General features: G+C 37.2%; 1 protein-coding gene across 3 annotated transcripts in view; it reads right to left on the bottom strand.

The window, feature by feature from the left end:
• The window catches only part of LOC150084557 (disheveled-associated activator of morphogenesis 2-like), a 575,048-nt gene that overhangs the window by 196,903 nt on the left and 363,418 nt on the right, over positions 1-14,727 (bottom strand). For all 3 annotated transcript variants that reach the window (XM_090375315.1, XM_090375314.1, XM_090375316.1), the window contains exons 11-12: positions 10,277-10,409; positions 9,909-10,035 (exon numbers count right to left, since the gene is read on the bottom strand). In XM_090375315.1, the coding sequence (XP_090231441.1) occupies positions 9,909-10,035; positions 10,277-10,409 (260 nt within the window). The remainder of the gene's footprint in view (positions 1-9,908; positions 10,036-10,276; positions 10,410-14,727) is intronic.

Raw genomic sequence — 14,727 nt, 5'->3', positions numbered from 1 at the left:
CTTCCTTTGCTGCCTCTTTTAATATAAGTAGTTAGATCCCGTCCACCCTAGGTGCCTTCCTTATTTTTAATTTCAACAATTTCTCCTCCAATTTGCTCTCAGTTACTACAAAATCACCTAGCTCCCTGTTACAGTTTTATGAACTTCTGGCATTCTCCTCATTGAATAACTCCTCACGTGTGACTGTAGAATCAAAATACTCATTCAGTTTATCGGCTACCTGAGCATGATCATCAATAGTCAACCCACCTATGTTAAGTGGTCCAATCTGTATTCATCCCTTTCCTTCTAGAATTTACATAAGTAAAGAACTCTTTGCTTTTTTTCTTTGCATCCTTTGCCAAAGATTTCTTGTAATCTGCCTTTGCCTGCCTAACCTCCTTTGTGACTTGATTACAGAGTAGTTTATACCTGCCATAGGCTTCTGTGTCACCTGATACTTTATGTGCATCCCATACATTCTTCTTCTTCTCTGCTACAAGCCTCATTAATTCATCTGACATCCACTTAGGCCTAAACCTTGAACAATATTTCTTAGTTGGAATGAAAAGCCTAGTAGCCTCCAAAATTAAGTCCCTGAAGGCTTCCCATTTAGAATTCAACGTTGGTAACGTCATCAGTTGATCCTACTGTACAGAATTTACAAACTGTCTGAGACCTCTGTAGTCACCTTTACCAAAGCAAAAGCCCTTCCCTTTAGCCTTGATGGTAGTTACATCTTTAAGTAATTCCCAATTCAGTACATTGTGATCACTGTCACCCAGTGGTTCCTTTATCTGCAAATTCTTAATGTGTGAATAATCACTGCTGATAATCAGATCAAGAGTATTACTCGCTCTGGTTGCCTCTTGAACATGTTGCTGTAAAAAACAGTCATCCAATAAATCCACAAAAGTCTTGTTAGTGTGCTAGTGACCAAACCACAAATTCCAGTTAATATCTGGAAAGTCAAAATCCCCCATTACAACATAATCTGATTTACTGGCCCACTCTATTTCTTTGCACAGTTGCTCATTATACTCATCAGATTCATTATGCCTATAACACACACCTACTCTCATTTTTCCTTTCCCAGTGCTTATGTCACACCAAACAAACTCAACATTGCATTGTCCATCAACATCAACTGGATGCACTTCCTTCGATTTTATGTGTTTCTTAATTAACAGCATAACTCCTCCTCCATTCCTGTCCTGTCTATCCTGTCAATTGGAATTTGGGGAGTACACATTGTACTCCCCAAATTCCAATTGTGCACTGCTTATATCTGTGTGACACCACGTCTCTGATATCCCAACAATATCTGCGTTTGATGTCTTGACTAGCACTTCAAGCTCATCAAATTTATTAACTTGGTGTATATGCAAGTATACATGCACCTGTTCCAACTCTTAGTTATCCTAACACAACCCATGTATTTACTTCTTCCACTATGACTCCCGGCAGACCTGGAAATCTCCATTGCCTTCCTTTCCAGGCTGCTGCTCATTCTAATTGAAGCAGTGCAATAATCACTTTTGCCTCTCCCTGTGACCACTGTTAACCTTTTAGACTGTGTATTCCCCCAAGTTATCACTTTTCTGACCCACCTAATACTGCCTTGATAGCATCAGCAAATATTCTTGCATCCTTTCTGTTTAAGTGTACCCCATCCGTGTAGAAGCAGTCTCTCCTGTCAACAAGCACAGACCAGGCTGAAAAAAATTTGATCCCTTGAGCCTTACACAGTCTCTCCAGGGCTGAATAGATTGACAATGTTCTCATCATATACTCCTTCCTATTGTGTCTGGCCAGAATTGCAGACACTTTTACATTCAACCCTAACTCGCAACTTTTTTTCAACATGAGGAGCTTAATACCAACATACAAAGTATATTGGTATTTCTCTTGTGTTGAAAAAATGAAATAAAGATTTTTGTTTCTCCTACATTTTTATTTCGATATAAGGATGACTATACATTTTTAAGAAATGTTTCTTTTGAAAAATAATAACTAAGTTGGTGTTTTTGTATCATGGTGCATGGGTAAATTGAAATGGAAAATAATGAAAATCTAAGCACTTCAACCTGTACTGAGTGAGAGTTCTGTCTTGAATTTCTTGAAGTTATACAGATAATTTTCAGATGTTTCTTGGTACTTTCTGTATCACATATTCAATTAGTTAATACCTTATTATACTTTAACTTCACACACCCTCTAATAAGTACAGCAATTCACTCACTGAAGAAGTCATACATGAAGCAATACCACAAAACATCTAAGAATTATCTGTATTCCTTCTAGAAATTAAAGACAGATGTCACTCTACACAAGTTGGAGCTTAGATTTTTACAGTTCTCCAAAATAATAACTGCACTGCATTTTATTACAGTAAAAATGGTGTCACAGTAATTCAAACAGGAAATCTTAGGAAGATGATCATTTTTGTTCAAGTCCCATTACTATTACAGCCCATGTTCAGGACAGTAAATAATTACAACATATTTACCTACTGAATGATGTACAGGACCTTTCAACTGAATTTTATTTTCCATTGAGGGTATAATGATTTTGATTTAGTTGTTAATTGTTTAAACAGTTTGAATACACATCATTAGCATGATTAAGCAAGCTTTATTAAAAAACTTTATCCAGTGTTATCTTGTTGTGCATGTCAGGGTGTACATGATTATATGGTCAGTTTCAATATCCTTATCTCCATCTCAAATGATTTAGTTGTTACAGGGAAATATCAAAAGCCAGCATAGGCCCTAGACAAATAGCCTCACTCAGCCTGTCATTCTTCTCCAATTCCTCTTTCTGTAACTTATAGCAGTATTTCAGAACTACTACTCAATGTTCATGTCCAAGGTGGCTGACACCTGTCTTTACCATCCCCAGTGCTCCTATTTTATTTTTACTTGGTATAATCAGTAGTAAACTCTAATAGTTGTGTTTCATTCTCAGTACTAAAATCATCTACACTAATTCTTTTACAATGCGACATGGCTACATGTCACATTGAGTGATTAAGTGATTATCAATGTACACTGTAATGTACAAGTGGTAATCAATGTACACTGCTCTTCATGGACAAATGTTGTTAGTGGAGCTCCCCAGGGTTCGATGTTGGGCCCATTGTTGTTTTGTTCATTTATCAATGATATTGATGAGGGTATATCAGGTTTAATGTCCAAGTTTACATATGATACAAGGGTTGGCAGGGTTGTTAACGATAGTAAAGACAGTATGGTACTCCAACTGGATCTAGATAAGTATGAGAAAATTGGCTGAGAAGTGGCAACTGAAGTTTAACATTGACAAATACAAAGTACTGCATATGGGTAGCGATAACCAAAGAGAAATGTACCAACTCTGTGGTACTACACTCAGGGAAGTGGAAAGTGAAAAAGACCTGGGGGTAATTGTGCAGTCAAATATGAAGTTCGCTGAGCAGTGCAGACGGACTGCCAGGGCAGGTCATGGAATCTTGTCAATGTTATATAGGAATTTTGCTAGCAGGGACAGGGAGGTGATTATCCTGTTATACAAAGCAATGGTCAGGCCACACCTAGAGTACTGTGTACAGGTTTGGAGGCCTCATTTTAGGAAGGATGTAGAGCTGATAGAACAAGTACAAAGAAGGGCAACAAGATTGGTGAGGGGAACAAAGGGGTGCTCTTACCAAGAAAGGCTTAAGTTCTGCAAATTTCAACACCTGGAGAGTAGGCACCTGCGAGGTGATCTGATTGAGGTGTATAAGGCCTTGAATGGCTTGAGCAAGCTGAATGCTGATAGGATTCTTCCTCCTGCTCAGATTAAGAACCTGAGGGGGACACAGATTGAAATTGAGGAAAGACAGTTGTAGAACAGATGTGTGGAAATTTGCCTTTGGCCAGGGGGTAGTTGATTGGCGGAATAGACTTCTATCTTTTTTTGTGGAAGTTGATAGCCTAAATAAATTTAAGGCAGAGCTGGACAGGCATTTGGAACAAATGGAGGGTTGAAATGGGAGTGTCTTTTTTTTTTTTTTTTCTTTTGGCTGATGCTACATAACTTGCTTTCTTGCATCGTATGCCAATGCTAATGCTAATGCTAAAATAACAATTTTAAATATGCTGTAAGAGTATTTTCATCCTTCCTCCACACTGTTTTATTAACTGCATTATTTTATTCCTTTATTCCTTGGAGTATTGATCAAAATTTGGGAATAAGAAGCTTGGTACCATGAAATTACCACAAAGTGATTTTGTTGTTGAACATTTTGGTAATATTCCATTAAAATATTAAATAACAAAGAAAAAAAAATACACATAAACAAAATAATCTCCAAATCGTAATGTAATTAATAAAGGATGGAGTGATAATTTCAAAAGCAGATTATTGCAATATTTGAAACAGCTTAAGTATAATGCTTCTCTGTGTTAACTTTTACATTTAACCATGAGGGGACATTGTGGTATTAGATTATGTGATGTTGCCTTTTAATCAGATAATATCATCCCTACATGAATCCATTACCATTAAAAACTTGAGGCACTACTGTGACCTTTTTCAGAACTCATTGGGTTCATCAATAGACTGCAGATAGCCCTTTAGCAAACTTGCCTTAGACTTATTACATTTGATACAATTGTTTTAAATCTAAATGAGAAGCCAAGTGTTAGCATGGAAGAATATTTCTAATTGGAAATGTAACTTACATGGATGTTACACTCTTATAGAAAAGCTGCATGAAGCCATTGTTATAACATAATTAATTAAAGGGGATCCATTTCAAATGCAGGTTATTGTAATATTTGAAACAGCTTAAATATGCTTCTCTGCATTAAACTCTCAGGGATGCTGTGGCAGTGATCATGTAACATAAGTTACATTTTCTAATTGGAAGTTTTCTTCTGATTACTGCTTGAGTGCTCATTTAGTTTTGATACACCCATTCATCTCTTGACACAAAGTTGTTAATAGGATTACTCGCTGTCTGATGATGGGACCAATAAGTTCAAAACTGGTGACGGCAGTAACTCGAGTTTTTAATGGATAACGGATCTGCCTAATGGATGATGTTATCCAATTAAAAGCAATATTGGTTACTTTACTTTGGTTGACTATGTGGACAGTTGTAGTCATTTCTGAAGAGCGTTGCCTGAGTGAAGTCACTGTCATTGGAAGCCACAGCATCCCCTGATAGCTGACTGCAAAAGTTAACATAGAGAAATGCTATATATAAGCTGTTTCAAATATTGCAATAACCTGCATTTGAAACAGTTCCCTTTTGTTGTTTTTGATGGGGTTTTAAGTGCAATGGCTACTTAGACCATATTGCACTTAGAAAATTGGTTCATACTGCCTTTGTTGGTTCATGTAGAAGCAGTTAGAAATGGCTATACAGTCCTATTCGTTTTAGGAAGGAGAAGAATTCTGCGAGATTTGATTTTTCGCCTATGATATGGCTAAGTGACAAAGGTTCCTTTAAGCTTGCCAGAGAACTGAATGACACTAGTCGAGCATTATTATACAGAGTACATTCCAGAAGTATGTGTTTGACTGTGAGTGGTGTATGACAATGGTTACACTGAGGAGGGTCATTCCCTGACAGGAGGAATAAATTATTTAAATGAGTATGGCTGATTCTGGCTCTGGCTAGAATTACTTCTTCTTGTCTGTTTGCAATGAAGCTGGAAGCCCATAATTTTGGTACAGGTTTAATTTGAAAAAGTTTATTATGAATTTGCACTTGCCATTGAAGAGTCCATAGACCTTTACATATACTTCGGATCTTCATTTTATAATCTGTGAACGGTACTAGGGAATTCGTTGGGGCTGCTCTCGAGGGATGTTTGGCAGTCCCCTTTTCTTAATTATGTTATGATATTGGCCTCATGCAGCTTTTCTGTAGGAGTTTAACAACCCCATATCATAAATTGTTTCCAATCATAAATTATCTTTTGATCTACCACTTGCCTGCTCATTTTGATTCAAAAATCTGTTCACGACTCAACACAGTGTCGCTAACAGGGCTGTCTGGTGCTGAACCAGTAAGTTCTGAAACCCAGTCACAGTGGTGTGCTTGAGTTTTTAATAAATAATGGATTTGCCTAATGGGTGATGTTATCTGATTAAAAGTGAAAATTAATTATTTTAGGTTGACTATGTGGGCAGTTGTAGTCATTTCTAAAGTGCACATGCCTGAGCACTGTCCCTCTCACTGGAAAGACCCAGTGTCAACCAATGGTTGACGGTAAAATTTAATGCAGAGAAATTTACATATTTAAGCTGTTTCAAATATTTCTTTAAATCTGTAAAACATATACACATATTTCTTCACTTCCAGATGTCTTTCTGTCAAGATTTTTGTCACACCCATTGCATCTCTCTTTTCCCTCCCTCTTCTGAAGTCAAGGTGTCCTCTTCCATGTTTTCCTCCATCCTTCTCTTTAATATTTTTAACATTATATTTGCTACACATGGTACAAACTTATAGTTTTAAAATCTTTATATTTAATTGCATGACTTTTCTATTGGTATCATTAGTCATAAAATCTTCTTGTTGGATGTTAAATTCAAAATTAAGTGAATTAACAGCTAGTGTATATATATTAACCTGCATAATTTGTTAGTTACCCAAGTCCACTTCATATAGCACGTTGTAAATTCCACTACTCTTCCATCAGTATCTATTGCTTTATTTCTCTCCATTTCCTTCAATGCTATCTTGTTCCTTTACATATACATTATCAAAATCATCATCCTGCCGCTTGTTTGATCCACATAACTCTCTTAGCTATTCCATTCATCTTGCCCTTATTTCCTCAGACTTTCTTTGTAGTTCCCCATTTCTTTCCTCTATAACACTCTGATCTTGTCTTGCCCTTATTTCCTCAGACTTTCTTTGTAGTTCCCCATTCCTTTTCTCTATAACATTCTGATCTTGTCTTTTTCCTCCACAGTCAATATTTCTTAACTCTTTTGTATATGTGAAACTATATCTTCTTGATGACATAAAATCAAAATTTACAGATAACGTAAAGATTCATTAATGATCAGTGCCAAGACAGAGTAGTTAATGATCAGTGCCAAGCAGCGCTCCTATAGAATGACTAGAACAGACTTTAAAAATGGTCAGAAAAGTGGCAGAAATGCTTTAATGTGGTAAAATGCAAGGTCGTACACTTGGGAAATAGCAATCCCAAAAAACTTATACAGTTGGTGGGATCAAAATAAAACAGTAGAGGAAGAAAGAGATCTGGGATGTACGATATGAGCAGATGGAAGTTTTCTGAGAAGGGTAAACAGGTGGCACTCATGGTGTCCTATCGATAATTAATCAAACATATCCTACAGAAATAGGGAGGCCATAATCCTGCTGTACATTGCAATTGAAAGATTGCATTCGGAATACTGTCTCCAAGTGTGGAAACCTCATCGGAAAAAAGACGTTGAGCTTCTTGAAAGGGTTTTGGTTGATTGGTTGTTTTTTTTAGGAGCATTAGCAATTAAGGCCATATTGCTCTGGGATATGCGGTGGTCATTCCCTGACCTTTCCGCATCCTCCGTATTTGGTGGTCATGGGCTCGAATCCCTGTCTAATCAAGAAGCATGTGCTATGCACTGCTGCTCCTGCCCACCTGCCTACGGAGGCACCCTTGAAAGGGTGCAAAGAAGGACAACTTACAGACTGCTTAGTCTGACTTCAGTGGTAGGGAAAATGTTAGAGGCAATGATTAAGAGTGCAACCAGGACATTTAGATAGAAATATTATTCTGAAGAACAAAAAAAATTGTTTTGTTAAGGGAAAGTAATGTTTAACTAATCTAGGAAGCTCTTTTGATACAGTTACTCAAGAACCATATGGGTAGCAGTAATCCAAGAGAAACGTACCAACTGTGTGGTACTACACTCAGGGAGGTGGAGAATGAAAAAGATCTGGGGATAATTGTGCAGTCAGATAGGAAGTTCTCTGAGCAGTGCAGACGGGCTGCCAAAACTCCATGACCTGCTCTGGCAGCCCGTCTGAGCAGTGCAGACAGGCTGCCAGAGCAGGTCATGGAGTTTTGTCAATGATATATAGCAATTTTGCTAGCAGAGACAAGGAGGTGATTATCTCTTTGTATAAAGCAATGGTCAGGCCAGACCTTGAGTACTGCATACTGGTCTGGAGGCCTCATTTTAGGAAGGATGTAGAGTTGCTAGAATGTGTACAGAGAAGGGTAACAAGATTTGTGAGAGGAACTAAAGGGTGGTGCTTTTATGAAGAAAGGCTTAAGTCTGCAAGTTTCAGCTCCTGGAGATTAGGCACCTGCGTGGTGACCTGATCGAGGTGTATAAGGCCTTGAATGGTTTGAGCAGGCTTGATGCTGACGGAATACTTCCGCTTGCTTAGATTAAGAACCTGAGGGGGCATAGATTCAAATTGAGGAAAGAGTTGTAGAATAGATGTGCGGAAGTTTGCCTTTAGCCACCAAGTAATTTATTGCTGGAACAGACTTCTATCCATTGTTGTGGAAGTTGATAACTTAAATAAATTTAAAGCTGAACTAGACAAACATTTGGAGTGACCAGATGGGTGAAATGGGAAGGGATTTTTTTTTTTTTTTTTTTGGCTGATGCTGTATAAGCTTGCTTTCTTGCATCATATCCCTCAACTAATGCTAACTGGATGTAGGGAACTGGATATTCTACAGATTGGTGTAATGTCAGAAATAGGGTCCCCCCCAAGGATTAGTCCTTGAACCACTGTTGTTTCTGTTTTTCATAAATGACATCAACGAAGGATAGAAGGCATGATATAAAAATTTGCAGACAGCATAAAGATTGGTAGAGTTCGTTAATGATCAGTCCCAAGCAATGCTCCTTCAGGATGACTTGAATTAGGCTTCAGGAATGGTTAGAAAAGTGGCAACTAAGTTTTAATGTAACAAAATGCAAGGTTTTACACTTGGGAAATAGCCACCCCAAAATAAATTATACACTTAGTGGGGTTGAATTAAAAACAGTAGAGGAAGAAAGGGATCAGGGAGTTACAATACAGGCAGATACAAAGTAGTCTGAACAGCATAAACAGGCAGCCAGGAAAGTCTATTGATGATTTATCAGACATTATCCTAGAGATAGGGAGTTCATTATCCTGCTGTATAAGGCAATTGTAAGATGGTGGTGCCCACCGAGAAGAAGTGACAATAGTCTTCTCTATTAGTGAAGCATACTTATTTGAGGTAGTGCAATACATGGTAACTTGTCGTGAAGGATGAGCACAATATGAAATACAGATGAAATGATGCTTTCCACACTATGATCGTAGTTTTTCTTTAAGAGTTGTCTCTGGTGTATTTACACCAATATATTATATAGATATAGTAACATATTTATGTATTCATAGCTGAGAAAAAGAGATACACACAGAGTTGAAAGCCTCTGTGTTTTATTTTATTTTATCAAAAGAAACGAGTGCAGTGAGCAGGGGGACAAAGCCCCCTAGTTTTATTATTATTATTATTATTATTAGTAGTAGTAGTAGTAGTATTATTACTAGCCATATGGTGCAAGGAAGTCTGAGGCTTATGCTGCATCAGTCAAAAAAGAAAAAAAAAATTTTCGAGTTACCCTGAGAGAGAGAGAGAGAGAGAGAGAGAGAGAGAGAGAGAGAGTTGTTTGGTTTTTAGGAGCATTAGCAACTAAGGCCATATTGCTCCGGGAATATGCGGTGGTCATTCCCTGACCTTTCCGCATCCTCCATATTTGGTGGTGACGGGCTTGAACCCCGGTCTAATCAAGAAGCATGTGCTATGCACTGCTGCTCCTTCCCACCTGGCTACGGAGGTGCCAGAGAGAGAGAGAGAGAGAGAGAGAGAGAGAGAGAGAGAGAGAGAGGGAGGGAGGGCAGGGATCACTTTCTTAAAGATTAAATAAATTTAAATACATGGTTTCACCTTTTCTTGTAAGTGCTGTTCTAATTCCTGTTCCTTTTTGGAAAGAAGGCCATTCAATTCATTATTTTCCTCCTGTAAGGCCTGTGCTTTTTCCCTTGATGATCTTAGTTCTTCTTCTGTAGCAAGACTGAAAAAAAGATATGAACACAGCCTTCAGTGGTAATATGTTTTGGTATTCTTAATTTGAAACTGGAAGATACAGTATATTAACATTTTAGTATTTAGTCATAATTGATCACTATCATTAGAATTTTAATTCAACCTGAAATAAAAATGGTAGTATTTTCAAGGTTTTCATCAAATTTTATTTCATAGATTTTCATAAACAATTTAGAATTTATAGAACATTAAGAAGTCAGTTTGCTTACAGTTGAACAATTTCTTTCACATTGATTTTGAGAGGTGATATATCAGGATTTTCTTCATTCTCTCCCTGAAGCACAATTTGCTGCACTATCCTATCAAACAGCAACCAGTGTTGGGGACAAGCACCAGAGTCCACTTTAAACAAAAAAAAAAAAAATACAATCAGACACAATCTATCACTGATCAACACACTATTTCAAGTTAATGATCTCTAAAATTTAAGCCTTTTTAATTAACCATGTAATAATTCCTTTATACAATAAATTTGAAGGAACAGAAGGATATATATATAAATTTTGACATATATAATTTAAGCAGTCAGAATGCTATCTGATTTCTTAAATTATATATGTCTAAAGTTAGCAGTATGATAGCAGTACAACATAAGTCACAGCTAGCTCTAGGTTTAGACTACTGCTAACTTTAGGCGATAATTAGTATTCATAGGATTTTTTTAATAAAAAAAATAGAAACAATGAAATATTTGATATTATCAGTGACAGATGACAGTGGCATAAATGTAAATTAAATTCTTAGATTTTCAAAACATAAAATAAAATACAATTCTTTTAGTGTGCACTACACTCTAAAAGAACTATGTGTGCACTGCATCTCCATAATTCTTCCATTACGAATGCAGTACTCCTATTAGTCTCACTTAGAATTGGCCTTAACACTATTTAACTTATTTGTAATTTGATGCCATCCTCCCCACCCACTCCCAACAGATGGTACCTCATCAGTTGGGAAAAAACACTCTAGACTGAACTGATTGGGATGCCTGACCTCCCACTACTGGCAGAGCTGGCGGTAGTGTTTGTGGTGCCCGAGACAAAACCTTGTAACAGCACCAAAACCTAAGTCATATCATATCTTAACACACATGGGGTTAGGCATCATTTAGCAGCACCTATTTTAAGGTGACGCCTGCGATCCCTAGTCCTGGTCCTGACTACTGATGAAGTGCTAGTAAGTGTCAAAATGGAGTTAGGGGTTAAAACATTACAAATAAGTAGCATTATATTATCCTTTTTAGGGATGTGCTGCTGATTTGTGTTGTAATACTGGGACAACTGAAAGGATTTATTTAGCTGTGCAAGGTCATTTATTATCTGTGCAAGGTCATTAGTATTGCAAAAGCCTCAGCATCTCGAACAGCTGGGTCGGTGTGGCTAGAAAACGGAAGCCAGCTGGAGTTGTGAACATTAAAATCACCAAGGAAAATTACCTCGCTGTTAGGAAAGTTGGACTGGAGAAAGTCAAGTTGCAGAGAGAGGAAGTCAAAGAGCTTCAAGTGATTAGTAGAGTTAGGAGAACGGTAGAGACAACAGATGAATTTGACACAATGAGGTAGAGAGATTTTAAGCTAGAGAAAATCAAAAAGAGGAGATTCCAAATTACCAAGTCTCTGACAGGGAATATCGGAACGGACATATGCACAAGTACCAACTTTGAGGCGAAAGGAATCATACAGCGAATAATTTGGGCATCTGAGATGAGCAGTGGTTGAATCAACCAATAACTGAGATTCTGTCAGAAAAAGTACATGGGGTTTGGCAGACTGCAAGTGGAAATGGACATCGTTGAGATTAGAATTGAGACCACGTATATTTGTGAAATGAACTAGGAAGTGTTTGGAAGGTTTAGATCTTTTCACAGATAAGCTTACTCTATTAATTTGACAATTCATGGTGTATTTAATAATAACAAAAAGTGGGGGATGATATGCTGTAGGAAGTAATGAAATTTTTGGATATGGCATACACATGGTAAGAATATACCCAGATCCTTGACATAACGTGGCCTCGACAATACCCCCCCCGCATACACACTACTCGAACTCCCTCCAGTCACTATCTGGAGTTCATTTACATACAAGAATACTGGACAATGCTAACCATGCAGCCAATATCCTTGATCTTTTCCTCCCAAACAACCCTTCTAAGTACACGGTTGAAGTGAGAGGTCCTTTAAGCACTTCAGATCACAACTTGGTGATTGTCTCTTCTCCAATGGAACCTTTATCTCATGGCTATTCCCAACCTCGTGTTGTTTGGCATTACAAGAATGCAAAATGGGATGACCTGCGAGACTTCTTTTCTTCTTTTCCTTGTTCGGATTACTGTTTCAAAACTTCTGATGTCAACGTTTGCTCAGCTCGTGTCAGTGAAATTATTCTTCTAGGAATGCAATCCTTTATTCCACACTCCACTTTAAAATCTCGTCCTTTATCTAAACCTTGGTTTTCCAATAAATGTGTTAAGGCTGTTCAAGAGAAGAACGTTGCATATCGTAATTGGCTTGTTTCCAAATCTTCAGTTTCATTTTCTGTCTACACCAAAGCTCGCAACAATTGTAAAGCAGTTATTAATCGGTCCAAACTAGATTTTGAACAGGCTAAGAGTAGAAAACTTGCTTCTTGCCCTAATCGTAGCTGAGCATTCTGGTCTCTTGCCAAAGCTATTTGCCGCAACTTTTGCCCATCTCTGCTCCCGCCTCTGTCAAAACCAATTGGTTATGTTGTCACTTCAGTCAAAGATAAAGCTGTCCTGCTAGAATCCCATTTTTCTTCCGACTCCTGTATTAATAATCTTGGTAAAACACCTCCCATAATTCCCAACACACTCCATTCAATGCCTCCTGTGGTCTTCCGTCAAAAGGATGTCAGAAGGATTTTGACGAATCTTGATGCTAAGAAAGCTCCAGGTCCTGATGGTATTTCTCCACTTGTTCTCAAAACCTGTGCTCCTGAACTTACACCTGTTCTTTGTCGCCTTTTTTCACTTTCTTATTTCAAAGGTGTTTTTCCTTCTGCTTGGAAATTTGCTCATATCCAGCCAGTTCCTAAAAATGGTGACAAATCCCTGCCATCCAATTATCGTCCAATTGCAATTACTTTTACTCTTTCTAAAGTAATGGAAAAAAATCAATTAACTGCCAACTCTTAAATCGTCTAAAAATACTAGACGATTTAAGAGTTGGCAGTTAATGATTCATCAATTAGTGATTCATCTCATCAATGATTGCCAACATGGATTCTGTCAGTGTCGATCCACTGGTGATATTCCGGCTTATGTTACCCATTTATGGACAAATTCAATGGAAAAGTTCGGGGAAACACAAGCAGTTCTCTTGACATCTCAAAGGCTTTATGCCAAATCGTGTTTGGCATAAAGGTCTCCTAAACAAGCTTCCATCTTATGGTTTGCCAACTGTGTTTTGTAATTGGTTATCCAGTTTTCTCTCTGATCTCTCACTGAGGGTGATGGTAGATGGCTCTCTGTCTTCTAACTTCTCCACTAATGGAGAAGTTAGAAGACAGAGTGTTCCCCAAGATTCAGTTCTTTCCCCACTCTTGTATATTAATGACCGTCCTCCATTGACTGGAAAATTACAGTCTACAGAAGTTCAAGTCTAATGTTAACAAATATCTTCTTTCATCTTCTGAACCTCCAACCCAAGTACGGTTCTAAGTACTATAGGTTCTAATACCTCTCGTGTTTGGGGTTTTCATAAAAAAAAAAAAAAAAAAAAACCTTTCTTCCACCTCTGCCTGTGCTCCATAAAAAAAAATATGCAAGTACATAAATAATAATATATGGTTTTATTATAATTTTTGACATATAATAAACATAAAATTAATAGTGACAATAGAATTTGTTTAATTCTACTAAGCCTTCTTATCACTGGATGATTTATTAACCTGAAAATTTCACAAAAAATAATCCAAAAATTCAATAAAAATAAGTGTTAAAAATAAAAATTCAATCAATAAAATCTGATAGTGGGGATGAAATTAATAATATTTTAACATTAAAAAAGAAAAGAAAGAAAGAGACTGACAACCATTGCATATTGTTTTCCAACAGATGCCAACAAGGCATCAGTGACTGCACGATACCACAGTTTGGTGACTGCTTCATGCCTAATGAACTACATAAAATGATTGTAGTCCCTGTTCTATGCTGAAATTATGAATAGGGAAAGTTGCAATTACCTGAATGTTGAATTGGATTAAAATTAAAATGGAGGGAAATTGAAATATATATATGTGTGTGTGTGTGTGTGTGTGTGTGTGTGTGTGTGTGTGTGTGTGTGTGTGTGTGTGTGTGTGTGTGTTTACTGTATTTTTCCTGTATATATATATATATATATATATACACACACACACAGGAAAAATAAAACCTGGAAGGAAAGCAACTCCTGGACTCTAACTGCAAAAACGAATATAATTTGCCAGATTCCAGAATCAAGGCTGAAATAAACAGCACAAAGTGTGCTAACTAAATTGCATTGCATTTAGTTAGCATACTTAGCAATGCAAAAATGCAACTTTTTCTAACAGCTGTTGACCAAGAGGAATACAGATGGATTTGGTAAATTATCGTATTTCCCCATGTATAAGACACACCTGAATTTTGGGGCCCGAAATTTGAAAAAAAATGTATTACAT

The sequence above is a fragment of the Mastigoproctus giganteus genome, chromosome 6 (genome assembly GCF_048544385.1).
Source record: "Mastigoproctus giganteus isolate SK-2022 chromosome 6, ASM4854438v1, whole genome shotgun sequence".
In the NCBI taxonomy this organism is placed as follows: domain Eukaryota; kingdom Metazoa; phylum Arthropoda; class Arachnida; order Uropygi; family Thelyphonidae; genus Mastigoproctus; species Mastigoproctus giganteus.
The sequence above is the reverse complement of the archived record's forward strand: the minus strand, read 5'-3'. Positions and strand labels throughout refer to the sequence as shown.